This window comes from Coregonus clupeaformis, unplaced genomic scaffold (genome assembly GCF_020615455.1).
Source record: "Coregonus clupeaformis isolate EN_2021a unplaced genomic scaffold, ASM2061545v1 scaf1350, whole genome shotgun sequence".
NCBI classification, from domain to species: domain Eukaryota; kingdom Metazoa; phylum Chordata; class Actinopteri; order Salmoniformes; family Salmonidae; genus Coregonus; species Coregonus clupeaformis.
Window position 1 is genome coordinate 92983 of NW_025534804.1, and position 27881 is coordinate 120863.

Here is a 27881-nt window from a genome sequence, read left to right on the forward strand (position 1 = left end):
CAAATACTTGGATCTGGATTTTTGTTTTTGTAAAATGACAAATGAGGCAAACTAGAATCTAGCTTTAATAAAAACTTTATTACAAGATAGCATACGTCAAGGGTTTTATTTGATAGTTATTGGATAAAACAGCAGAAATTGGAATGTTAACTCTGACTTGGCTTGCGTAGGATAGTGACAAGGCCAGCGGTCACAGCAACTGTAACTAGACCTGTCCAACATCAGTCACTTTTCAGTCTTAATCCATTGACACTCAGCCATAAAGAATAGAAGGCTATGGATATCATATTACACCAAGTACAGCATGGGCTTTACAGCACGACCTCCACATCAGACTGGATGCACTTCATTCAACAAATCATCAATATCACGGGGGACCACGAGGAAAAGCATAAGTCCGAACAGCACAGTAATTCAATTGACTTTTAGTTCGCTAGGACTTTCACCTCAAACATCAATTCACTTTGCAATATGTTAAAACCTGGGGACATAAAGTGTCTCAGAGTAGGAGTGGTGATCTAGGATCAGGTCCCCAGTCTATATAACCACATTCATTATGATCTAAAAGGCTAAACTGATCCTAGATCAGTGCTCCTACTCTGAGACACTTTACAGGTCCAGTATTCATATAGGCACATACAGTAAAAAACACCAAGGTATGTCTCCTTCATTGGTTCAGGGCTACAGGATGACTGGGAAGGTCACAGTGTCATGTATTTCAGTCATAACCAGTCGTTTCAACACAACACCACTTCAGACAGGGGAAAGAGCTGTGTGCAAGGGAGTAGGAGAAAGAACACGGTCAATGAATCCTAGCAATATAAGGAAACATATTTTTGCTGCTTTTCAAAGACTGTTTAAACAATATCTTTAAACAATACACAATCTTTAAAGAATCCTCCAACATTGGCATGACAACCATTAGAGAAAAAAAATGTACAGTTTTAACTGTATGGCTCCACGAAAGACAGAAGAGAGCTGCTAACTTTCACAATAAGTTGGTCTTTCCCACTCGTAACGCGGAGCCACAGTAACTAACATGATCGACCGTTAATGAGCGATTTTAGCAGAGGCCGAGTGGAAAGCCTTGGCTATGACAGTACTGAAAAGCAGCAGCTTTTGGCTTTCTCAACAGCAAAAAAAAAAAACTATGTCTCTATAATAAAAGCATTCCCCTGGTTAAAGGAGTTCTTCTTCATTTGGTGACTAACTGGCATGGTCCATTCCAATAGAATGGAACAAATGAATAATGAGCAATATGGAATATTAGAAAGAAAATGTGTGTAAATATAAAAATGTAATACTGCTTATATAAAAATAAAGAAAAAATAAAAGAAAACTCAAAATCATCCCAAGTAGGAGTGAAATAAACTAAATATAGTGGCAAGCAGTATGAGGACCAGTTATCTTTCTCTTGTTTTCGCACCCTTCTCTCCTGCAATCCCTCCATCCATCTCTGGTCAAGCTCAAATAACAGCTTGAAAACCTGTAGGGAAATACAAAAGTGATACATAAGGACTTGTACTTCCTAATGTTGGATTTATATGAACACTCAAAGACTAAAAGGGACCAATAATTCTGATTGAGTACATCTGATATATACTAAACAGTGTTGGTCCCATGTTTCAAGAGCTGAAATAAAAGATCCCAGACATTTTCCATATGCACATTTCTCTTAAATTATGTGCACAAATTTGTTTAAATCCTTGTTAGTGAGCATTTCTCCTTTGCCAAGATAATCCATCCACCTGACACCTCAAGTTGAAGGAGAGTGCAATTGGCATGTTGACTGCAGGAATGTCCAATAGAGCTGTTGCCAGATAATTTAATGTTAATTTCTCTAATGTCGTTTTAGAGAATTTGGCAGTATGTCCAACCGGCCTCACAACCGCAGACCACGTGTAATCATGCCAGCCCAGGACCTCCACATCTGGCTTCGTCACCTGCGTGATCTTCTGAGGAGCATTTCTATCGGTAATAAAGGTACACTGCTCAAAAAAATAAAGGGAACACTAAAATAACACATCCTAGATCTGAATGAATGAAATAATCTTATTAAATACTTTTTTCTTTACATAGTTGAATGTGCTGACAACAAAATCACACAAAAATTATCAATGGAAATCAAATTTATCAACCCATGGAGGTCTGGATTTGGAGTCACCCTCAAAATTAAAGTGGAAAACCACACTACAGACTGATCCAACTTTGATGTAATGTCCTTAAAACAAGTCAAAATGAGGCTCAGTAGTGTGTGTGGCCTCCACGTGCCTGTATGACCTCCCTACAACGCCTGGGCATGCTCCTGATGAGGTGGCGGATGGTCTCCTGAGGGATCTCCTCCCAGACCTGGACTAAAGCATCCTCCAACTCCTGGACAGTCTGTGGTGCAACGTGGCGTTGGTGGATGGAGCGAGACATGATGTCCCAGATGTGCTCAATTGGATTCAGGTCTGGGGAACGGGCGGGCCAGTCCATAGCATCAATGCCTTCCTCTTGCAGGAACTGCTGACACACTCCAGCAGGAACTGCTGACACACTCCAGCCACATGAGGTCTAGCATTGTCTTGCATTAGGAGGAATCCAGGGCCAACCGCACCAGCATATGGTCTCACAAGGGGTCTGAGGATCTCATCTCGGTACCTAATGGCAGTCAGGCTACCTCTGGCGAGCACATGGAGGGCTGTGCAGCCCCCCAAAGAAATGCCACCCCACACCATGACTGACCCACCGCCAAACCGGTCATGCTGGAGGATGTTGCAGGCAGCAGAACGCTTTCTCCACGGCGTCTCCAGACTCTGTCACGTCTGTCACATGTGCTCAGCGTGAACCTGCTTTCATCTGTGAAGAGCACAGGGCGCCAGTGGCGAATTTGCCAATCTTGGTGTTCTCTGGCAAATGCCAAACGTCCTGCACGGTGTTGAGCTGTAAGCACAACCCCCACCTTGTGGACGTCGGGCCCTCATACCACCCCTCATGGAGTCTGTTTCTGACTGTTTGAGCAGACACATGCACATTTGTGGCCTGCTGGAGGTCATTATGCAGGGCTCTGGCAGTGCTCCTCCTGCTCCTCCTTGCACAAAGGCGGAGGTAGCAGTCCTGCTGCTGGGTTGTTGCCCTCCTACGGACTCCTCCACGTCTCCTGATGTACTGGCCTGTCTCCTGGTAGCGCCTCCATGCTCTGGACACTACACTGACAGACACAGAAAACCTTCTTGCCACAGCTCGCATTGATGTGCCATCCTGGATGAGCTGCACTACCTGAGCCACTTGTGTGGGTTGTAGACTCCGTCTCATGTTACCACTAGAGTGAAAGCACCGCCAGCATTCAAAAGTGACCAAAACATCAGCCAGGAAGCATAGGAACTGAGAAGTGGTCTGTGGTCACCACCTGCAAAACCAGTCCTTTATTGGGGGTGTCTTGCTAATTGCCTATAATTTCCACCTGTTGTCTATTCCATTTGCACAACAGCATGTGAAATGTATTGTCAATCAGTGTTGCTTCCTAAGTGGACAGTTTGATTTCACAGAAGTGTGATTGACTTGGAGTTACAATGTGTTGTTTAAGTGTTCCCTTTATTTTTTTGAGCAGTGTATTTTGTGGGGAAAACCAATTCTGATTGGCTGGGCCTGGCTCCCCAGTGGGTGGGCCTGGCTACCAAGTGGGTGGGCCTATGCCCTCCTAGGCCCACCCATGGCTACGCCCCTGCCCAGTCATGTGAAATCCATAGATTAGGGCCTAATTAATTTATTTCAATTGACTGATTTCCTTCTATGAACAGTAACTCAGTAAAATCTTTGAAATTGATGCATGTTGCGTTTATATTTTTGTTCAGTCTAGTAAAACACGCAAGAGCGAATGTTAACCAGAAAAAAACAAATACCCTCTCATCTGCCCAAAAAATTAATAACACAACCCTCCCCAAAGAAAAAATAATGTTTGTTAACCCTCCCCTACTTTGGACCACCCCAGCCCACCCCCAATAAACTGCAATCTGTGCAGTTTTGTGACAACACGATGCCACAGATGTCTCAAGTTTTGAGGGAGCATGCAATTGGCATGCTGACTGCAAGAATGTCCACCAGAGCTGTTGCCAGAGAATGTAATGTTCATTGCTCTACCATAACCTGCTTCCAATGTCGTTTTAGAGAATTTGGCAGTATGTCCAACCGGCCTCACAACCGCACACCACGTGTATGGCATTGTGGGCGAGCGGTTTGCGGATGTCAACGTTGTGAACAGAGTGCCCCATGGTGGCAATGGGGTTACAGTATGGGCAGGCATAAGCTATGGACTACGAACACAATTGCATTTTATCGATGGCAATTTGAATGCACAGAGATACTGTGACGAGATCCTGAGGCCCATTGTCGTGCCATTCATCCGCCCCCATCACCTCATGTTTCAGCATAATGCACAGCCCCATGTCGCAAGGATCTGTACACAATTCCTGGAAGCTGAAAATGTCCCAATTCTTCCATGGCCTGCATACTCACCAGACATGTCACCAATTGAGCATGTTTGGGTATCTGTGACCAACAGTTACATATCTGTATTCCCAATCATGTGAAATCCATAGATTAGGGCCTAATTAATTGATTTAAATTATTTCCTTATATGTACTGTAACTCAGTAAAATCTTTGAAATTGTTGCATGTTGCGTTTATATTTTTGTTCAGTATAGTAATAAAAAATATATACCACCTAGCATACACTTTTATCCAAAGAGACTTACCGTAGAGCGAGTTCAAATATATTTGTATGTGTATTTTGATTACTACATGTGTTGAACCCACCTTGGCATTGCACACTCTTACCAACTGAGCCATATAGGTCCACAATATGCCAGTGTACATTTTAGTTTTCATAGCATAGGTTTGCTGTGTTTAGTGTCAAAATGTGTTGTTGGACGTGTTGTTCTTACCGTGGTGGGTTTCACACATGCTGGCCGTCTCCCGCTCCATCAGGCTTAATCTGCATCTGGGCCTGCATCTTGGTAATCATCTCCTGCATTCTCCTCAGCTGCACAGAACAAAATAAACATAACATTACTACCAAATCTTTGAACACCGACTACTTGACTAAACCCCCTCCCCTCCTCAAAACAACCACCTGTATCACATGGAATAAACTTATTGCAGTCCAAGTAAGAGTTTGGGTATAAGAGGTCCGGTGAGTGGGGTATTCAAGATGGTGTGATACTCCCATAAATGCGATATTTGAATGGAAGTATACAGTATAAGGGTAGTGTGAGTTGTAGGTAGTGAGAGAGGGATATTAATGATTAGCTATCCCACCTCAGCCTCCTTCTCCTGCAGGATCATGTCCTTATCCATTTCCTCCGGCTCCGGTCCCTTCCTGTAACACGGACACAGGTTTGTTGAGTTAGGCTCTTTAGGCTAAAGGCTCAATCATTGGGGAGACTTGGCATAAATATCCACATAAATGAACACTGGAAATCTCATACATTTCAAGTTATTATATAGTTTGTGCATTCAGAAGAAAATACAGTATTCAAAAGCATATCATTGTCATTCATAGAATCAGCAGAAAGGTGGAGGAGTGAAAACTCATGTGCATACGGGGTCTCTGGAAGAGAGTTTTGGTAGATCCCCAAGTCTGGTGGTTGTGTGTGTGTGTGTGTGTGTGTGTGTGTGTGTGTGTGGGGTGCAGTTTCTAGCTTTCTAGTATTTAAGCAGACGTGACGAAAGCAACACTTAGAAAGTCGAAAGAAGGGCCGGAGAGAAATTAGTGAGAGAGAAAAAACAGATTGGGGGAAATGTAGAAAGCTGGGTGCTAAAGTGAAAGAGGGCAAGCTGCAGAAGCAAGAAGAGAGCAGCAAGTGTAGGGGACGGGGGGGATAGTTGTACCTCCCCCATTGAAAACAGTACCTCCAGCAGTCCACTCAGAGGATTGGACCGACCAGACCACCATCATTGGGCTGATGGTGAGCCAATAGGAAGGCAGTAAAATCTCTCCCTTCTCCTGGATTGGCTATAGAGGAAGGTCTCAAAGAATCCAAAGGGTCCACACTCCTAGAGTCATATGACACCCATACTACTACAAATACAACCTATAACCAAACTATATACTGGTTTAAAACCCATAGCCCACTACAAAAATAAATAAATAACCAAGGTAAAAATAGCCCACGGACTATACATGCCTAACTCAAACCCACTACTAAGGTCAAATTGTTGTAGAATGTACATCCAAAATGATAGTTTTTCAACTTATTTAAAAACACGTTTTTTCCAACAATGTAATATTAATGAACACAATGGAGATTTACTTTCAATGCTGACGACCACCTAATCACTTCTTGACAGACATTAACCCAAGATAAGTGGAACTGGCTGACTGAGACACTGTATTAGTTACCAACCAATTGTCTTAGTCATTCAATTCTAAGGAAGTTAAGCCACACAAGTCTTGTGTTACAAATGTCTCAACATTGTATCAACATGCTCTGTTACATTCAGCTGTCTACGTGGCATTAAGTTTGTCTGAGTCTTTGGTTGTATATTATATTACTGCGTATGGGAAGTTTTGGGGGGAGGTAGGGTATAGAAAGTCAGGCAGACAGACAGGTACGTACGCAGGAGACAGAGGCAGAACGTAACCATGGGAGGACAACCTGCCGCCTCGTTTGAGGCGCTCTGAGCGGAAGTTCTCGTAGTGCAGGTCCTGGGTCACCTCCTGCAGGTCCTGCATGTGGGTGCTGTAGAAGGATAGGTATCCGTCAATCAATCAAGCACTAAACCAGTCGCTCAACTCAAGATAGTCATAAGCGAAACACCAAGCAGTATGTGAGACGGGACAGTCACTGCTCACTACTGACATTTAATGGATTGAAACAACATATACAATTATACAACTGACACAGCTTTGTAGAAGACAAGCATTCAGCATGTTCAATATAAGAATATACCGTAATTTTCGGACTATAAGCCGCGCCTTTTTTCCAATTTTTCGACCCCTGCGGCTTATATAACGGTGCGGCTAATCTATGGATTTTTACAGCTAACGGCCACTAGAAGACCTCCTAAATCTATGGATTTTACAGGTTACAGTCCACCAACTTTAACTCTATGGGCTCTATGACCGGTCCGCGCCCCTCACCTTTAAGCCGCGGGCTCCAGCAGGAAAAGCTGGAGGCCGGAAAAGAGTGAGACAGGTAGCGCGCAAAAGTAAAAGTGGAACCGAGAGTGGTACGAGAGACAGAACGAGAGCAAGACAGACAGACATTACGAGAGCGAGACAGTTTGTGCAAAGGAAGTTTTCATGCACAAACCCTCATTATGGAAAACAAACGTAGAAATGCATATGATGCAGCTTTTGGGTTAAAGGCAGTCACACTGGCTGTAAAAGAAGGAAATAGAGCTGCTGCACGTAGCCTTGGCATCAATGAGTCAATGGTGAGACGTTGGAGACGCCAGCGGGAAGAACTGTCTCAATGCAAAAAGTCAAAAAAAGCTTTCAGAGGTAATAAAAGCAGATGGCCCGAACTTGAAGACTTTCTTGAAGATTGGGTGAACACACAGAGAGCAGACGGCCGAGGTGTTTCCACCTGCAGATCCGACTGAAAGCTGAAACAGTCGCCACCGAAATGAAAATTGAAAATTTTAGAGGTGGACCATCCTGGTGTTTCAGATTTATGAGACGAAAGGGACTCTCCATCAGGGCGCGGACGACTGTGTGTCAGCAACTCCCTCCCGACTACCAGGAAAAAATAACAAACTTCGCGAATTCACACAAAGAATGATAGAGGAATATTCCATCGGACCGGACCAGATCATAAATATGGATGAAGTGCCTTTGACGTTTGACCTGCCTCTCACTAGGACTGTTAACAAGAAAGGTGAATCGTCCATCACGTTGAGAACCACTGGCCACAGAGAACGAATTTCACTTGTGTTCTTGGCTGCACAGCATCTGGATTAAAGCTTCCGCCAATGGTGATTTTTAAGCGGATTACAATGCCAAAAGAAAAGATCCTGAACGGCATCTCCTTTAAAGTCAACAAGAAAGGGTGGATGATGGAAAGCGTAATGAATGAGTGGCTGAATGAGTGCTACGTCAAAGCGCCCTGGAGGATTCTTTCGCCAAAAAAAGCTTTGCTCGTTTTGGACAGCATGAGGGCCCATATAACGGATTATGTGAAAGCAGCCATCAAGAGCACAAACTCGATTCCAGCTGTGATTCCTGGGGGGCACAACGAAGCATCTGCAGCAACTCGACATCAGTGTCAATCGTGCGTTCAAAGTGGCACTACGCGTTCAGTGGGAGGCGTGGATGACTAGCGGCGATAAATCATTCACCAAAACTGGTCGCATGCGAAAAGCAACTTTCGCTCAAGTTTGCGAGTGGATCCTGATAGCGTGGAGGAGTGTCAAAACATCCACGATCATTAACGGGTTCCGAAAGGCTGGACTGCTGCGTGATGAAGAGGAGGACGCCGCCACAGCTGAGGCCCTTCAGAGTCTGTTCGATTCCGACAGTGACGAAGAGGAGTTCGTTGGTTTTGAGAGCGTCAACGAAGGAGAGAGGAGAGTGGCTGACGAAGCCACCCTGAGCCTGTTCGTTTCCGACACTGAAGATGAGGACTTTGGTGGTTTTAGTACGCAGGAAGAAGACGGAGATGAGGATTAATGACTTGACTTTTCTGGTTACAGCCGTGTACTGCACCTTAGCCTAAAAGATGAAGACGAGGATTAATGACTTTTCTGGTAGGCTGATTACCGTATATTTTAAGCAGCCGTGTTGCTGCAACTTTAGGTTTACGCGCTTACTGTCGTGTTACAGGCACTTTATTTTGCACTTAAAAAAAAACACATTTAATTTAGCCATTGATATTGCCTCGTCAAGCGCTGTAAGCTTAGTTTTTTGTTATGGTACTACTGTAGGCTATAATGTAGATACATATTCAAAGATGAGCACACTTTTTCAAGATTTTTCAAAAATAACCAAAGTTAAGTGGTTAAATGATTGTGACGCTATTAACTAATTTTGCTGGAATACGTTATGCAAATATGCAACTTGTTTGTTGAAATGTTAATAAATGGGAGCTTCCTCAAGCAGCCATCTCTTTCCCGACAATCCCCTCTGTGCACGAACCCTTACATATGGTAATTAAACATTAAAACACCTGCGGCTTATAGTCCAGTGCGGCTTATATATGTACACATCATTCAATATCATTCAATTTAGCTGCTGCGGCTTATACTCCGGTGCGCCTTATAGTGCGGAAAATACGGTAATCCAAATCAACCATAAACACTCAATTAAATCGGCATTAGCCACTATTTCCGTTCGGGATTCTGAAGCTGCTATTCTATGCTGCTATTCAAGTCGAATATATGAAGAAACCAGAGCAGCCCCTCTGAGGATATGGCCCAGTGCAGGCCCTCTCTCTCCCACCCACTCACATGAGCATGGTGCGCAGCTTGAGGAAGTCGTTGTGCTCGGGGTTCTCCACCTCCACCACGCCCCAGGGATACAGGCGACCCCGCACCTTCTTCCCCTTGGCCTCAATCTGCTGGTTGGAGCCCACCACCGCAAAGGGAATACTGGCCTAGAGGGAGGAGAGAGGAGACATTGATGGTCAAAACAGATAGCATGTTTGTGATTTTGGTGATTGCATACCATTCTGAGCTTATTTGTAAAGTTGTGTGTTTTTTTTTAGTTGGAACTTCCAATGCTAGTAACTTTCAGGAACAGTAGTAAAAGTCTCAAAGAAACCATCCTCGATGTCAATTCCGATCGCCAAGATAATGTATGTACAGTGGGGTCCGAAATGATTGACACCCTTGTTAAAGATGACAGGGGAGATTAGCATGTCCTCGGGGTATGATCTTTGACCCTCTAACTTTCTCATTCATAATTATTCACCATTCATTCAGGATTATCCGTAATCATAGTAGCATCCACATTAATGTAGAAGTGTTCAGAAACATTCTATTCTTATTTACAATAAAAGTGACCACAAAATTACACAATAGATTACTTATCATTCATTTCTATTTGGCACAAAATAATCTGAAACACAACCAAAACGAACTGCAAAGAGTCACAAGCTTGATGTAGTCATGTGCTAGGAATATGGGACCAAATAATACACTTTTGACTACTTTATTTATCAGAATTTTTAGGTGTGTCAATAATTTTGACCCCTACCTTTTTGAGAGAAATAAGTATTACTTATTAAACAAAACCTCTTTCTCTGAGCAATTGTATTAGTATAAAATAATATAATTTCAGAGAAAAACAATAGCATACAATATAGCTCAGTATTTAAATTATTTATTTTATACAGTTATTATGGCTAATTTTTATCAAGGGTGCCAATAATTTCAGACCCCACTATATGTGGAAATGACAATTGGGGTTCAGAATCCTTAGGTAGGCAGGACCAATTCTAGAAAAGGAGGTGGGGATTACTTTGAGAATCCTTGTCTGCTCCTTGAAGTCTTCGTCCTCGTCAGACTCTGCGTCGGGGAGGTGGTAGATCTTGATGCCGTGCTCGTCAATCTCATCCAGAATCTACAGCCACACACAGGAATATGGAGGATGTACACATCATTTTGGCTATTTACTTTAGCTGCGCTTTAACTATTGAATTGAATATACAGTACTTTATTAATCCACAGAGGGATTCTTTTTTTAACAATACAGGCACGCGGTGCAGTCCATTGGTGCAGTTGTATCATATGAAAGGAAGACCACAACATTTACATCCCTTGTGTGAGATTACTTAAAATGTTCTCCTATTGTATACTTTTGAGAGTCAGGTTGAGCTATAATGTCTCCTACCCTGCGCTTGAGCCTCTCCCTCTCTCTCAGGGTGAGTGTGTCGGCCTTGGCGATGACAGGAACCACGTTGACTTTGTTGTGGATGGCCTTCATGAACTGTACATCCAGAGGCTTCAGCCTGAGAGAGAAAGGGAGAGCGAGAGCGAGTAAAATAACTGGAAAGTCCACAGGGGGGGTACTCATTTAAAGTCATTAAGTCAAGGTTAATTAAAAGTGCATGTTGAAAAGTGTGTATACCCATGGCCTCAGCGAGATGAAGTAGAAGCAGCAGTGAACACGGTTGTCCACGATGTGCCGTCGGTTCAGACCGCTCTCGTCGTGGAGGTAGCGCTCAAACTGGTCATCGATGTAGGCGATGATGGTGCTGAAACTGGAGGAGAAACAAGAAGCAGTGGCCATTAGAAAAGCCATATAACACTGTATGACATGGGTAGAGCAATGGGAACTGACATTTTAGTTACAGGGGTGTCGTCTGCCAAGTCCAGAAACTCATGCAAAGCTAAAAAACTTTTAAAAGCAAACTATCCCTTTAAATGTTAGAAAATTTGTTTTTAAAACTATAAAGATTTCCCAAAAATTTTACTTCAACTATATTCCAACAATTTCCATGTTGGACAAAAGAGGTTGTGGACAGTGGCGTACCAGTCCTGGCTGTTGATGGCGTCGCCGTATCCGGGTGTGTCCACCACGGTGAGGCGGAGCTTCACCCCTCTCTCCTCGATCTCAACCGTAGACGCCTCGATCTGAACCGTGCGCTCAATCTTCTCTGTGGGTCAAAATTAAAACCAGGGGGGAGAGGAGCGAAAAGGTTGTGCTTTTCGAGATACTCGAGGCCACTGACTAAATGAGAGGGGATTTGGCGTAATTTGTTTTAAATGACTCCCATTAGGTTATGCAGGAAGAAATTAGGTTTTGATGATAGCGGAAAGTTTGGCCTTGGTGTGTGTGTGTATACCCATTACCTGCTGCTCCAGGGATCACTCTCTGGGTAGAGGTCCGTAAGAACAGGCTATTGATGAGGGTGGACTTCCCCAGACCAGATTCCCCTAAAAAGAACACACAGAATCATCAATATAAAAACCCTATCATCCTATCACAACCAAAGACACGATTAAAAACCGAATAGAACAGACTATTATGCCTGTATGGCAAAATATAGAATATATGGCAATATATATCTGTTCATAACGGATTACCTTTTTGTCTACGAACCACAAATACTACAAGAATCTACAATTAGATGTGTGCAGGGTGTTCCTTTTTCCACAAAATACACAATATTGCCTGCTAGTTGGGCAACGGGCACAACTAGCCTGGACTCTGTATGCTAGCCAAGCATCTTCCTACACATTAGGCCTCTCATAGCCTGGGAAATGCATTAACCTCGCAGTAAAACCAGACACACACACACACACAGTCCTTAGTCCTAAATGCAACAAGCTCAAGTGACAGTTCGCTGCTTCCCCAATCAAAAGCCCTGGATTAACACAGAGGTGCGCACTAAACTAAAGTCAGAGCTACCGCACACAAAAGGTCAATATAGGAACAAGGTGAACAATATAGGAACAAGGTGTAAACCTACTACACCGGTTCCGACACTCGATGCATGTGGCAGGGGCTACAGTCCATTTCGGATTACAAAGGAAGACCTAGCCGTGATCTATCCAACGATGCCCCTCTACCAGACGAACTCAATGCATTTTATGCACGCTTTGACAAAAAACACCACCGAAACGTGCACAAGGTGATCTCGCTTGCCGAGGCCGACATGACTGAGGTTTTTAACACTCCCAAAGCCATGGGGCCAGATGGTATTCCAGGGCACGTTCTCAGAGCATTCGCAGTCCAGCTGGCAGGCATCTTCAACCTCTCCTTGTCCCAGTCTGAAATCCCCACTTATCTCAAGCTGACCACCATCATTCCTGTTCCCAAGAACTCTTAAGGCTACCTGCCACAATGACTACCGCCCTGTAGCACTAACATCTGTAATCATGAAGTTCTTAGAAAAAGGTTGGTCATGGCACACATCACCTCCATCATCCCAGACCCACTCAATTTGCATACCACCCCAACAGATCTAGATGAAGCAATCTCAATTGCACTCCACACTGCGCTCTCCCACCTAGACAAGAGGAATAACTACGTGAGAATGCTGTTCATCGACTACAGCTTAGCGTGCAACAACATAGTGCCCTCCAAGCTCGTCACCAATGTCGGGACCCTTAGACTGAACACCTCCACCTGCAACTGGAGGGAGGGTGTCAGAGAACTGGCAGTGTGGTGCCAGGGCAACAGGATCATGAACTACAGAAAACAGGGGGTGCACACACCCCATCCACATCGACGGGCCGCAGTGGAGAGGGTTAACTGCTTCAAGTTCCTGTGTCCACGTCACTAAGGACTTAACATGGTCCTCTCACACCAGAACAGTCGGGAAGGCAAAGCAACACCTCTTCTACCTCAGGAGGCTGAAACGATTTGGCATGGCCCCTCAGATGGCATGGCAACTGCACCGCCCGCAACAGGAAGGCCTAACAGAGGGCGGTGCAGACACAGCACATCACTGTGGGTGAGCTCCTAGCCATTCAGGACGTACATGCCAGGCGGTATCTGAGAAAGGTCTGAAAAAATGTCCAAAGATTCCAGCCACCTGAGACATGGACTGTTCTCTATGCTCCTGTCCGGCAGGCAGTACTGGTGAATCAAGGCTCAGACAAACAGACTCTAAACGGCTTCTATCCCCTGGCCATAAGACTGTTAAAGCGCTAACAACTACTGATCTCCCTCTCCCACAGACTATCCACACTGACTCTACGCCCATCCACCGGTCTCTACCCTCTCAGAAAACCTACGCTGCTGCGAAGATTATTATTGATTAGATGTATTACTCCATTACGCTACCGTCCACTGATTATTGATTGGCATTACCTTTAGTATTTATCCTGCTACTGGTCACTTTTACTCCTGTTTACATGTAGAGCTGGGCGATATATCAAATAAATTTGAATGTATGTTTTAGCGCGATGTTACAAATGCCTGTATCGCAAGAATCTAGGGTTGAATTTATGATGAGTGTTTGACTTTTTGGTCTCATCTCATTCGCTATTTCTGTGCACCTTACCACTCGCACACAGACACCAAGCCCCTCTCCCTGCAACTCACAACAACGACGAAAGTGCATTGTCTTCATCTCTGACAACAAGCAGTTTCAACTCGCTATTTGCATTTCAGGTTTGGTCAAACAAAATCAGTCATATGGACACAGAAACATTATTTTACTGTAATAGAGGAGAACTTGACCTTTATATTATAACGATACCCTTTTTATGTCTCAACTCCCAACATGTAAAACACAGCAGACCCTACTAAGATGGGAGTAACAATGAACATGATTGTGGAAAATGAATGCTCAGTTTGTCATGCACGGCATTGCGGTACCGCTATCAGCATTTTAGCCACACTTATGTGCTAGCTGTCTAGTCTGTGTTTGATGAATGTGCAATGAGCATAAAAAGACATATTTACACAAGGAATTGGCAACTCGTTCTCATTCTGAGAAAAAAGCATCTTCTTACCAAGTTTGGCCACTTGATTTGAACACTGACACAATGCGAACAGGCTATGTGGTTTAAACAGTTAGAGACAGACAGGAGGGTGTATCCATAACAGTTAAACTGCTCTAGCTTGTTAGCAAGCAAATTGGCTAGCCTTTAAATATAAAGATTAGCTGGCTACTCACTAGCAGGTGGGCTTGTGCTTGAGAGATTGTAGTCAAATATTGGACTAAAAGGAACCTAACGTTACTCCTTAGTCCAAAGACCATACATATTCTGTTTAAAAGGGTGAATTGGCTCTGGAAGCCAAAACAGCCAAATACTCCATCTAAACGTGAATCGATTCTCAATTGCGGTACGGTTCTAGATACTTAAATCCCTTTACTTTCATATCACATCAAATTAATTTCAACGCAAAATACACACTTCTAGTTCACTGTTTTAACCGCTTAAGACAGTTGTAGCTGACAGTATTTTTCAGGTGACAACATATTTCTGGAGTCTGTCTTCCGTTTACACAGATAGCTAATTAGCACAGGTAGTCCACTCGGTCTTCCATCTGTTTTACATAAACTAGTGCTGTAACATGGCCGTGTGGGAACCCTAACCCTATAAAAAGGTGTGTAGCAATTTAACATTTTGTTTATAGACAATCATTTCTCGCGATATTAAAAGATAAGGTTCTTATGCAAAACCGTACGCAAGCATTGCGTGTTAATGTAACAAAACTCCTTCCTACACAAGACGCCATCGCCCAATGACTTTTATGTGTAATGTAATGGAACTGAGAGTCATGATGAAGGGCTAGAGAGATTGTTTATGAGACCCGTGTAAATGTTCTATAGTGCCTGCTACCAGAAGATTGATATTATTAGTGGTTGTGCATGGTTCAGGCTATTTTTTTTACAAGAAGGGCACTTTCATTAGACAAACTTGAAAGCCAGATCAGTGATTATTGAAAAAAAGCAGGTTAAACTAGTTTGATAAAATAATTAAATTATTAGTGGGTCTTAGGGTTGAAGGCTAGATATAATTCATTAGATTATTCACGACTAATTGAAATGCAGTGTATTGGTCTTTAATTGTGCAAAAAAGCTTAGGCCTATTTAGAGAAAACATTGTGTATCGCCAATAACTACAAAAAATGAATACAAATAATTATTGAGATATTTTAATGCCATATCATAAGAGCCCTGTTTACATGTATACAGTGCCTTCGGAAAATATTCAGCTCCCTTGACTTTTGACATTTTGTTAAGTTACAGCCTTATTCTAAAATGGATTAAATATCATTTTTTTCAGCAATCTACACAAATACCTCAATCAAAAAGGCGAAAACTGTTTTTTTAGATTTGTTTTGCACATTTTTAAATAAAAAACAGAAATACCTTATTTACATAAGTATTCAGACTCTTTAATATGAGACTCGAATTTGAGCTCAGGGCATTCTGTTTCCATCGATCATCCTTGAGATGTTTCTACAACTTGATTGGAGTTCACCTGTGGTAAATTCAATTGATTGGACATGATTTGGAAAGGCACACACCTGTCTGTCTATATAGGTCCCACAGTTGACAGTGCATGTCAGAGCATAAACCAAGCCATGAGGTCGAAGGAATTGTCTGTAGAACTCCGAGACAGGATTGTGTTGAGGCACAGATCTGGGGAAGGGTACCAAAAAAACTCTGCAGCATTGAGGGTCCCTAAGAACAATTTAATAAAAACTTTAAATAAGGCTGTAACGTAACAAAATGTGGAAAAAGTCAAGGGGTCTGAATACTTTCAGAACGCCCTGTATATTACCATTATTATATTACCATACATATGTATATATTCCTCAACCACTCCAGTACTCCTACACATTGAATAAGGTTCTGGCACTGCAATGTACAGTACCAGTCCGCAGTTTGGACACACCAACTCATTCCAGGGTTTTCTTTATAAAAAAAAAAAAAAAAGTACATTGTAGAATAATAGTGAAGACATCAAACCTATGAAATAACACATATGGAATCATGTAGTAACCAAAGTAGTGTTAAACAAATCAAAATGTTTTTCATATTTGAGATTCTTCAAAGTAGCCACCCTTTGCCTTGACGACAGCTTTGCACACTATTGGAATTATCTCAACCAGATTCATGAGGTAGTCACCTGGAATACATTTCAATTAAACGGGTGTGCCTTCTTAAAAGTTAATTTGTGGAATTTCTTTCCTTCTTAATGCGTTTGAGCCAGTCAGTTGTGTTGTGACAAGGTAGGGGTGATATACAGAAGATAGCCCTATTTGGTAAAAGACCAAGTCCATATTATGGCAAGAACAGCTCAAATAAGCAAAGAGAAATGACAGTCCATCATTACTTTAAGACATGAAGGTCAGTCAATGCGGAAAATTTCAAGAACTTTCTTCAAGTGCAGTCGCAAAAACCATCAAGCTCTATGATGAAAGTGCCTCTCATAAGAACCGCCACAGGAAAGGAAGACCCAGAGTTGCCTCTGCTGCAGAGGATAAGTTCATTAGAGAGTTACCAGCCTCAGAAATTGCAGCCCAAATAAGTGCTTCACAGAGTTCAAGTAACAGACACATCTCAACATCAACTGCTCAGAGGAGACTGTGTGAATCAGGCCTTCATGGTTGAATTGCTGCAAAGAAACCACTACTAAAGGACACCAATAAGAAGAAAATACTTGTTTGGGCCAAGAAACACGAGCAATGGACATTAGACCGGTGGAAATCTGTCCTTTGGTCTGGAGTCCAAATTGGAGATTTTTGGCTCCACCCACTGTGTCTTTGTGAGACACAGTGTAGGTGAACGGATGATCTCCGCATGTGTCGTTCCCACCGTGAAGCATGGAGGAGGTGGTGTGATGGTGCTTTGCTGGTGACACCGTCTGTGATTTATTTAGAATTCAAGGCACACTTAACCAGCATGGCTACCACAGCATTCTGCAGCGATACGCCATCCCATCTGGTTTGGGCTTAGTGGGACTATCATTTGGTTTTCAACAGGTAAATGACCCAACACACCTCCAGGCTGCATAAGGGCTATTTGACCAAGAAGGATAGTAATGGAGTGCTGCATCAGATGACCCAATTGAGATGGTTTGGGATGAGTTGGACCACAGAGTGAAGGAAAAGCAGCCAATAAGTGCTCAGCATATGTGGGAACTCCTTCAAGACTGTTGTAAAAGCATTCCTCGTGAAGCTGGTTGAGAGAATGCCAAGAGTGTGCAAAGCTGTCATCAAGGCAAAGGGTGGCTATTTGAAGAATCTCAAATATAAAATATATTTTGATTTGTTTAACACTTTTATTGGTTACTACATGATTCCATATGTGTTATTTCATAGTTTTATTGTCTTCACTATTATTCTACAATGTAGAAAATAGTAAAAATAAAGAAAAACCCTTGAATGAGTAGGTGTGTCCAAACTCTTTTGATTGGTACTGTATATACTTGCATTCTAGTGTTTATTTAACTCTCATCGTAGTTCTTGTGTGGTTTTTATTCATACTTATTCTATTTAGCAGCAAGAGCAGAGGCCTGTCCAGTGCTGAGCTGCCCCTCGGGCACACATTCCACTCTGGTTTATTTTAAGGCAGAGGGATGAGTATACAATAGGGCCCCCCTCCTCCCCCACACAGACATGGAGGAAGAAGAGAGAAAGGACAACCATTTCACACAGCTAAACCAGAGGACGCAGATACGCCCAGCCTCCATCCGTTTACATAGAGACTGTCTGAAGCTGGACTCACAACAGTGACCTAAACCGGGCCTCTGACATGATCCTACACATATCCCACTCTCTCAGACACAACCACTCTGGCACACACGTATGCCGGACATACATACAGTCACATAAAAACTCTAAAAGGAAGTGAAGCGATTTGCAATAGTGGTTACTGGCGGATTTGTGGGGAGGGTGGAAAATGTGAATGGTGAGGAGAGGCTATGGGAAAAGGAAACGTCTGCATTTGTCAACTAGATAACAACTGTCCGGACTTATGGTCAAAGAAGTCACATTCCATTCTGTCGACAGCATGAAGTGATAGCCTAAATGCTTAGCACAAACTAGGCATAATACCAGTTTGTTAAATTTCTGTTAAAAATATATTGTATGTTTAGCAAAGAAAAAAAGCTATCCTCCCACTCAAAATGCATCGAGGAAAAAGGAAATGCATACTGGGTTGTCATGATACCAGTATCGCGATATTCCGAAGTATCGTGGCAAGGAAACAAAACATGAAGTGGAACATTAATTTCTTGAGGGAAACAGTCCCAATATTAGAAACAAACAGCATTATGTTGCCACCTAGAGTCACATTTGTTTATTTTGCTAGCTATATCACTCACAATTTTACATCAAGTAGGTTTTTATAGGACCATAGAGGTTAGTCTAATTCCTGTTTTATTTTTTTGCCATGGAAAATCTGGTATCATAGTATTGTAATACTAGTATCGTGACAACCCTATTAATATGCATTGCTTACTGTTGCTGTCACATTCCTAAGATGCTTATGATCTGACAAAGCTGTGTGAACATTATCATTTTGCCACACATTCCCCTTTGAAGGTCAAAACTCATCATCTCTACTGAATTGAGTAAAGAACTGCAGCAAGAAAATGGCTGACACTCACCGACAAGCAAAGACACAAAGTGGTTTTGTGCAAAGCTCAAACAACTGGTGAAACGTTCTGTCTGATATCCAACTAGGGGAACTACGGCTAGATACTGCATACGAACGTTACAACACTCTCAATACAAAAACACCAGACAAATATTGTGACACTCACCGACTACCATAAGGGTGAACTCAAAGCCCTTTTTGACTGACTTGCGGTGCACCTGGTTGGGCAGGTTGGCAAAGCCCACATACCCTGGCGTCTCTGGGTTGGTGAACTGACCCTGCTGTAAAACATAAGAGACAACAACATGAGCACCTGAGTCATTCGACCCAAGAATACCATCATTTTTACTTTGGCATGGGCAGTGTAAATCACAGCAGCAAAGATTAAAACCGGCAATTAGGCCGCTACTCAAAAGAAACAGCTGTCCACGAATGACCTTTGGGTGAGGTGACTGTCTCTGCCATCTCTTTGTGAAAATCATTATTTTCTGAATTCCCAGTGTTTATGGCCCTAACAGGCCTCTACGTAACCAGGGAGAATGTGCAGTCCAACCAAAGGTTTCAAAGTTAGGCCCTAAGCCCATCTGTTCAGCTTATAAACAGATGTAAGGAACTGGTCATCTCTGTGTGAGGGAAAAAAGTATTTGATCCCCTGCTGATTTTGTACATTTGCCCACTGACAAAGACATGATCAGTCTATAATTTTAATGGTAGGTTTATTTGAACAGTGAGACAGAATAACAACAAAAAAATCCAGAAAAACACATGTCAAAAATGTTATAAAATGATTTGCATTTTAATGAGGGAAATAAGTCTTTGAACCCCTCTCAATCAGAAAGATTTCTGGCTCCCAGGTGTCTTTTATACAGGTAATGAGCTGAGATTAGGAGCACACTCTTAAAGGGAGTGCTCCTAATCTCAGTTTGTTTCCTGTATAAAAGACACCTGTCCCCAGAAGCAATCAATCAATCAGATTCCAAACTCTCCACCATGGCCAAGACCAAAGAGCTCTCCAAGGATGTCAGGGATAAGATTGTAGACCTACACAAGGCTGGAATGACCTACAAGACCATCGCCAAGCAGCTTGGTGAGAAGGTGACAACAGTTGGTGCGATTAATCGCAAATGGAAGAAACACAAAAGCACTGTCAATCTCCCTCGGCCTGGGGCTCCATGCAAGATCTCACCTCGTGGAGTTGCAATGATCATGAGAACAGTGAGGAATCAGCCCCAGAACTACAGGGAGGATCTTGTCAATGATCTCAAGGCAGCTGGGACCATAGTCACCAAGAAAATAATTGGTAACACACTACGCTGTGAAGGACTGAAATCCTGCAGCACCCGCAAGGTCCCCCTGCTCAAGAAAGCACATATACAGGCCCATCTGAAGTTTGCCAATGAACATCTGAATGATTCAGAGGAGAACTGAGTGAAAGTGTTGTGGTCAGATGAGACCAAAATGGAGCTCTTTGGCATCAACTCAACTCGCCGTGTTTGGAGCAGGAGGAATGCCTATGACCCCAAGAACACCATCCTCACCGTCAAACATGGAGGTGGAAACATTATGCTTTGGGGGTGTTTTTCTGCTAAGGGGACAGGCCAACTTCACCGCATCAAAGGAACGATGGACAGGGCCATGTACCGTCAAATCTTGGGTGAGAACCTCCTTCCCTCAGCCAGGGCATTGAAAATGGGTCGTAAATGGGTATTCCAGCATGACAATGACCCAAAACACACGGCCAAGGCAACAAAGGAGTGGCGCAAGAAGAAGCACTAGCCAGTCTCCAGACCTTAATCCTATAGAAAATCTGTGGAGGGAGCTGAAGGTTCGAGTTGCCAAACGTCAGCCTCGAAACCTTAATGACTTGGAGAAGATCTGCAAAGAGGAGTGGGACAAAAATCCCTCCTGAGATGTGTGCAAACCTGGTGGCCAACTACAAGAAACGTCTGACCTCTGATTGCCAACAAGGGTTTTGCCACCAAGTACTAAGTCATGTTTTGCAGATCAATTTAAAATGGAAATCAATTTATAACATTTTTGACATGCTTTTTTCTGGATTTTGTTGTTGTTATTCTGTCTCTCACTGTTCAAATAAACCTACCATTAACATTATAGACTGATCATGTCTTTGTCGTGGGCAAACGTACAAAATCAGCAGGGATCAAATACATATATATTATTTTTTTCCAATGGCTGCAATGGTTTTAATTCTAATAAATCCTGATTTGCCAAAGCAGATTCACATCCTGTTTATATAGGCCTAGTCAAAATAAGCTCCCTCTGAAGTCATTATTGGACCGCCTGACAGCATTACTTACTGAGAGGAAGCAAACTTACTGAGAGGAAGCAAGCATCCTCTTATCATACTCAGTCGGGAACTTACCTTAATTTTTTCAGCCTGAGACATTTTGAGCTCTTTCAACCTGCCAGAGAACAGAGAACCTCACATGTCAAATGTAAAGTACTTCAGTTTTTTTTGCAGAGCATGTAAATACTATATCAATAGGACTAGCTTTTACTTGAAGAGAATGACGACTGTGTACACTAACAAAATGGAGGATAGCCTACCTACATGATTTAGAGGACTGTGAGAGACAGGAAGTCTGCTCTCTGCTCAATGACTTTTCGAGAAAGAATGTCTAACAACAAAAACTAACAGCCTTCCCTTCCAAAAACTTTCTTTAGCACTTTCACTTCACAGATGCATGTACTCAAGTTGGTTTTAACTTGAATTCAACTTTCCATTCTGTACTTTTATTTAGCTAGCTAGTGACTTTTCTATTACAGCATACCAAAAATAAATTGAAGCTGGAAGTGATATCAAAACTTCATACAGTTAGCTAGCGGGGGGAAGAAATAATTTCATCACAATTCAACTGACAACAGACGGGCCCTTCTGAGGAGGCCAGAGAGAAATTGACATGGGCATCTTTCTTTCAGAGCTAACAGTAGCTAACTGCTCTCTGGACTTTTATTTGTTCAACGCCGAGCAGTGGAAGTCTGAAAAAAATTTAACTGGGTTTTGAAAGCGCTGTCCCAATATCTGAAATACAACTAAATGATATTGCAGTTACCTCAAATATGCCTATCTAGTTAAGTTTACGCTAATAATATCACAAAACATGATTTAACACCTTCAAGCTAGCTAGCAAACAAGTATTTCAAACCGGGCTGTGTAGACAAACTGTAAATTGATTATTCATCTCATGGTTTCAAATGGTAACGTTAGCTAGCTAACACTGACTATTAAACCGGCGAAGTGTCTAAAAGCAAGCTTTGAAAACTTACGTTAGCCAGCCATCTAATTATCAAGTAGCTAGCTACTTTGCTAAAGGCTAGCTTAATACTAACAAGCTATTTGGGATGCGGCAGGAAGTTAAAACGAGGTATCTAATTCGACGAGACAGTTAAATGTGACATGAATACGCCTAATAACTGGCTAATAGATACAATATTTACCGTTTCGATTGTCAGTGAAAGAAAACCTTGTGGGTTTGGAGCATATATACAGTCATTGGTTTGGAGGCTGGACTGGCGAACAACACCTCAAATTCCTGAGCTTCTTCAGCACAGGGACCAGAATGCATTGGGCGTTGACTGTCCTCAAATTGGTCATCAAATAATGCATTGCTTTTTCTTCGCAATAAAATCGGACACGTAAATCTACTACCAACGATTTTCTTTACAATTTGTAATACAACTGTTATTCATCATCATCATCATCATCATCATCATCATCATCATCGTCATTATCCTCATCACCAACTATCATCATACAGTACTTCAAATCATAAACAAAAATTGACAAAGCAGTGGTCAGTCTGATCCAAAGTCCTTCAACCTTAATTCATCATTAACAGGGATGGGCAACTTTGATTGGGGTGGGGCCCACAAAAAATCTGAACTGATCATGAGGGGCCCACATCCATCCCCACCACATTGCTAGCAAAACCTTTAAGTGGCCCGCCCTCCTCTTGACAGCAGAGAGAAAAATGTTTTATCTTTGAGAGTTAATTTCGTGCAATTCTACACGTTTTGCCATGCAGTGTAGGGAAAATGTTGCAGTTTTAAAACATGTTTGCTGCAATTCTATACATTTTGCCATGGGGTGGAACGAATATTTTGCAATTTTATAACTAATTTCATGCAATTCTACTCATTTTGCCATGCAGCCTGATCTCATACACTAGACGTAACATAGTAAAGTCAATCCAGGACACTCATAATAATACACACCAGGACACTCAAATGAATACGCATGTTAATTTTGGTATAGTTACATAAGACAGGAGGTTACTGAAGAAAAAACAAAAGGAAGATGGGAGGGTGAGTGTGTAACACGAATGTCTAGCAACCCAAAGGTTGCATGTTCAAATCTCATCACGGACAACATTAGCATTTTAGCTAATTAGCAACTTTGCAAATACTTATCATGTTAGCTAACCCTTCCCATAACCTTAACCCTTTTAGCTAACCCTAACCTTAACCCTTTAACCTAACTCCTAACCTTAACCCTAACCGTAACCCTAACATCTAGCCTTGTTAACATTAGCCAGCTAGCTAATGTTTGAGTTAGCCACCTAGCCACCTAGCTAACTTTAGCAACAACTAATTCGAATTCGTACCATATCATACATTTTGCAAAATTATATATATATATATATATTTATATAATTCGTAACAACGTAGGAAATTGCAATTCATAACATATTGAACGAATTGCAAATCATAACATATCATACGGAATGGACGCTGGACATCCACAAATTAATACATCATAGGGGTGGCAGGTAGTTTAGTGGTTAAGAGCATTGTGCCAGTAACCGAAAGGTTGCTGGTTCTAATCCCCAGGCTGACTAGGTGAGAAATCTGTCGATGTGCCCTAGGCACTTAACCCTAATTGCTCCTGTAAGTTGCTCTGGACAAGAGTGTCTGCAAAATGTAAATGTAATACGGAACATATCGTACTAAATGGAGTGTTTCAGATTTACCTACAGAATAATACGAAATGCTCTGAGACCAGGTTGGGGCAGAAAGGAATATTTGCTGTGTTACAGCTAATTTCCTGCAATTCTACACATTTTGCCATAGGGTGGTAAGAAATGTTAGCAGTTTTTAATATATCTGAGTGAGACTGAATAAAAAAATCAATGGGGGCCCCCCACACGGTAATTTAACCATGATAACAAGTTTAGATAGCTGGCCGCTAAACTAATTAAACAATCTAAAAACAAATTGCTGACATGGGCTAATTGACTATCAGTGACTGACATAACAAAAAAAACTGATGATGCACAACCAAATTTCGAAATTGCACCTTGTGTATTCTACTATTCTAACTCGCAACAGTACGTTGAGACCCCGACTGAGTTCCTAAAAATTATACAAAATTGGGCCTTCAAAGGGTGTGGACCGTCAGTTTCCCATCTCTGAGGTAGAAGCAATTTACCTAAAGTTTGAATAAATCTGTAGAGTTGGTTATGATGATTGATTATGGGCCTACTAATAATAAAACTAGCCCATTATTTATGAAGATAGGCATGAGACTTTAAAATGGGTAACAAAAAATGTAATTAAACTGCCCAACAACTAGGCCTAGCTTACTATAAATGCATACTCTAACTGAACTAAGCCACCTACAGTGCCACATCATCATCAGGTAGGCCTATTACATTTGATCAGTTATTAACATTAGGCCTATAGGATAATAACGTTGACATTATAGCCATCACTAGGCTCAGGCTAGTCTGTGGAAGGTGGGCCTAGGGCTCATACACGTGTAATTAGATAGGCTACAAAAGAACAACATAGGCCTACGTATTACGGGTCAATAGGCTACAATGTGAACTCGCTAGTGAGCTACTATGTAGCAACGTTATAATATACATTTATACCAAAGATTTTTGTAACTAACCCAAGATAGACCACAGCCTGTCGTTTCCAATGGGAGCAAATTAATCATAGTGGGCAGAACAAGCAAGGAGGTGGGCAGAGCCAAGCATGAGCTAGCTTGTATTTGCATATTTCCGTTAGGGAATGCCTACTCTGTGAAGTGCGGGTGTGGAATAACTAAATTCACCCTTGTACTCCTTCTAAACAACGCAAAAGGGTATAGTCTACTAAACTTAGTCCACTCTGTTTGTAACAGATTCTAGTTTGGGAAATAGAAAACTGTATTGAGATCAAATGTTTAATCGATGAGAACATTTGCAGAATGTTGGCCAAAATCCATCTCGCTCCATCTTCTCCCATTGCCAGCCACTGGGCTTCCTCTCACCACCATATTTGGTAGTGATTGAAAACGCAACCGGATGCTTCACATTTATACATCAGGTGAAATAAATGTCTCATTGTTCTATCTGTGTTTATGCCATGGCATGTGTTTATACCATGGCATTGTTGAATACTTGTTTCTGATTGGCTTGAAGTGCATTCTAGAGTGTGCATTATTCCCTATAACCACATCAGCATGGTAGAATTCAATGGCTTTAGTTCATTCTTACATGTTCTATGTTTGAGCTGCTTTTGAAAGCAAAATTCGAATTGAAAACATTATTGGCATTGCTAGTTTGATTTTCATAATGGCAAGCTAGGACTGATAGTTTGGTTAGCTAAACTAGCAAGTCTGTTTGTTCGGTTACCACTGCAACTACTGTAGCCATCTAGTAAACTTGCTAGCAACTTCAGTGGATGTTGAACACATTTTTACCTGCAAATGAACACATTTCTAGCCATGGTATAAAATGAATAATCAACTTTGGGCTCTATCGTTCTCTGGAAAATAGTGCAACTCTGTGGAAGGTTAGTTCCACTCCGCTATGTGTCATGGAACTCACCTTCCACGTCGTTCACTATTTTCCATAGAACACATAGAGCCAGTTGATTATCCCTACATATTCTTCAAGAATCAATGGGTACATATCATTAATTTAAAAGTCCAAAAATGTATGTAGCAATCGCAAATTCCCCCTTTAAAGCTGCAATATGTAACTTTTTTGGGGACCCCAACCAAATTCACATAGAAATATGATTTACAGATCTGTCATTATCAATGAAAGCAAGTTTAAAAAGCGGTATATATGTTCTATGTGTGCTATTCTATGCTTCCCATGCTTAAATTTAGATTTACTTTCGGTTTTGTAGACCAGATTCAAACAGCTGCAAATACAATAGTTTGGGTTAAATAAAATATACTTCACAGTGGTCTAGATGGTACAATGATTGTGTACAAAAACATTAGGAACACCTTGCTAATATTGGGTTGCACCCCCTTTTGCCCTCAGAACAGCCTTGATTCGTCGAGGCATGGACTCCTACTACAAGGTGTCAAAAAGCGTTCCACAGGGATGCTGGCCCATGTTGACCCCAATGCTTCTCACAGTTGTGTCAAGTTGGCTGGATGTCCTTTGGGTGGTGGACCATTCTTGATACACACGGGAAACTGTTGAGCGTGAAAAACCCAGCAATGTTGCAGTTCTTGACACAAACCGGTACGCCTGGCACCTACTACCATACCCTGTTCAAAGGCACTTCACCCTCTGAATGGCACACATTATTTAACCTGTCTCCTCCCCTTCATCTACACTGATTGAATTAGATTTAACAAGTGACATCAATAAGGGATCATAGCTTTCACCTGGATTCACCTGGTCTGTCTATGTCATGGAAAGAGCATGTGTCCTTACGTATCTCATCATCTGTAACCAGCGTTACAATGTAATGAGGAAATTAATCAGTGCTCGTGAAACTTGGGTGGTAGGATTTGTGCGCTCAAACATTTTAAACAAGATATTAAGGCAAGTTGGGTGAAATTGAGGTACGTAAAGCCAGGGTTTTCTTCATAATAAAAAGGGACAGTCTGTATTTCCCAAGTTATTAATTTGGCGCCAACAGCTGTTTTGACGAAAACTATGGCCAGACAGCAAGGATTTCGTGTCGTTGTTGTCGTCACGGTTGGTATGTAGTTATACATTGATATCTGCATATCACGTAAGCGGCTCGTTGGTCTAGGGGTATGATTCTCGCTTTGGGTGCGAGAGGTCCCGGGTTCAAATCCCGGACGAGCCCATCTTTTTTCTTATTCAACATTTTCGGTATGTTGTGACAAGGCCATTCATCATTAACTTTTCTACCCTCTAACATTCAGGTGCACATCTTCTATCCATGAATTCATCTTGGTCTGGAATGTATTTTTATAGGTTGATTTACTAATGATGTTATCTGTTGCCAGCCCTCACCTCAAAGACTGAAAGTAGGCCTAATCACACTTGAAAATGTCTAGTCTCAGAAATAACACAGAGATGGATCTAACCTCACGTTTACCTATTTCCAAATGTTGATAAAAAAATGTTGATAAAAAATGTACAGGCTACTTGCTGTATTATAGCCCAATGAATGACTGTTGTTATACTGATCTCTTCTGGCCCTTCTTCAGTACTACAATCGTGTGCAGTTAAACCAATACACTGTAGGCCTAATGCCTGCTGTTGCTGGCCCTTTACACCTTACATGTCATGTTATTGCCAGCACTAACCTCAGTGTGTGCATTGATTTTACTTGGTGTGCTTCTCCAACTTGCTCTAAATCTAGTAGCTTCTCCACCCATGGTATTGGGGTTTGTTTTCAGATTGGCTTTCAGTTGTGTCTTAACATTTTTGATCATGTCTCCTGTCTTGTTGTTCATCATTGCTCAGTGTTTACTGGTGAATCAGGGGGAAATGCAAGACATTTAATTCAGAGAAACACAACAATAATGAGGCACATTCATAAGGAACATTTTGATAAAGAGGAGGATTACCAAGATTTTCCAGTCCTATATCTTTTTCCTGTGTTGTGTATTGCTGAGCTCTACCCAGCCCACCTCAGAAACGGGCACAATGGCTCTGTCAT

At 42.0% G+C, this 27881-nt stretch overlaps 1 protein-coding gene and 1 non-coding gene across 2 annotated transcripts; one reads left to right on the forward strand and one right to left on the reverse strand.

The window, feature by feature from the left end:
- Positions 1–59: 59 nt before the first annotated feature.
- LOC121535013 (septin-2B) lies at positions 60–27881 on the reverse strand. The gene is given in 14 exon segments (XM_045218085.1): positions 60–1486; positions 4926–5023; positions 5299–5359; positions 6600–6722; positions 9430–9575; positions 10442–10543; positions 10814–10931; positions 11051–11059; positions 11061–11183; positions 11456–11579; positions 11776–11859; positions 19159–19273; positions 21376–21415; positions 27853–27881. Coding segments are annotated over 13 exon segments (1161 nt in total). The 3' UTR covers positions 60–1486; positions 4926–4936.
- Positions 26988–27059, forward strand: trnap-ugg. Its single transcript has one exon. It is a non-coding gene; the product is annotated as a tRNA-Pro (tRNA).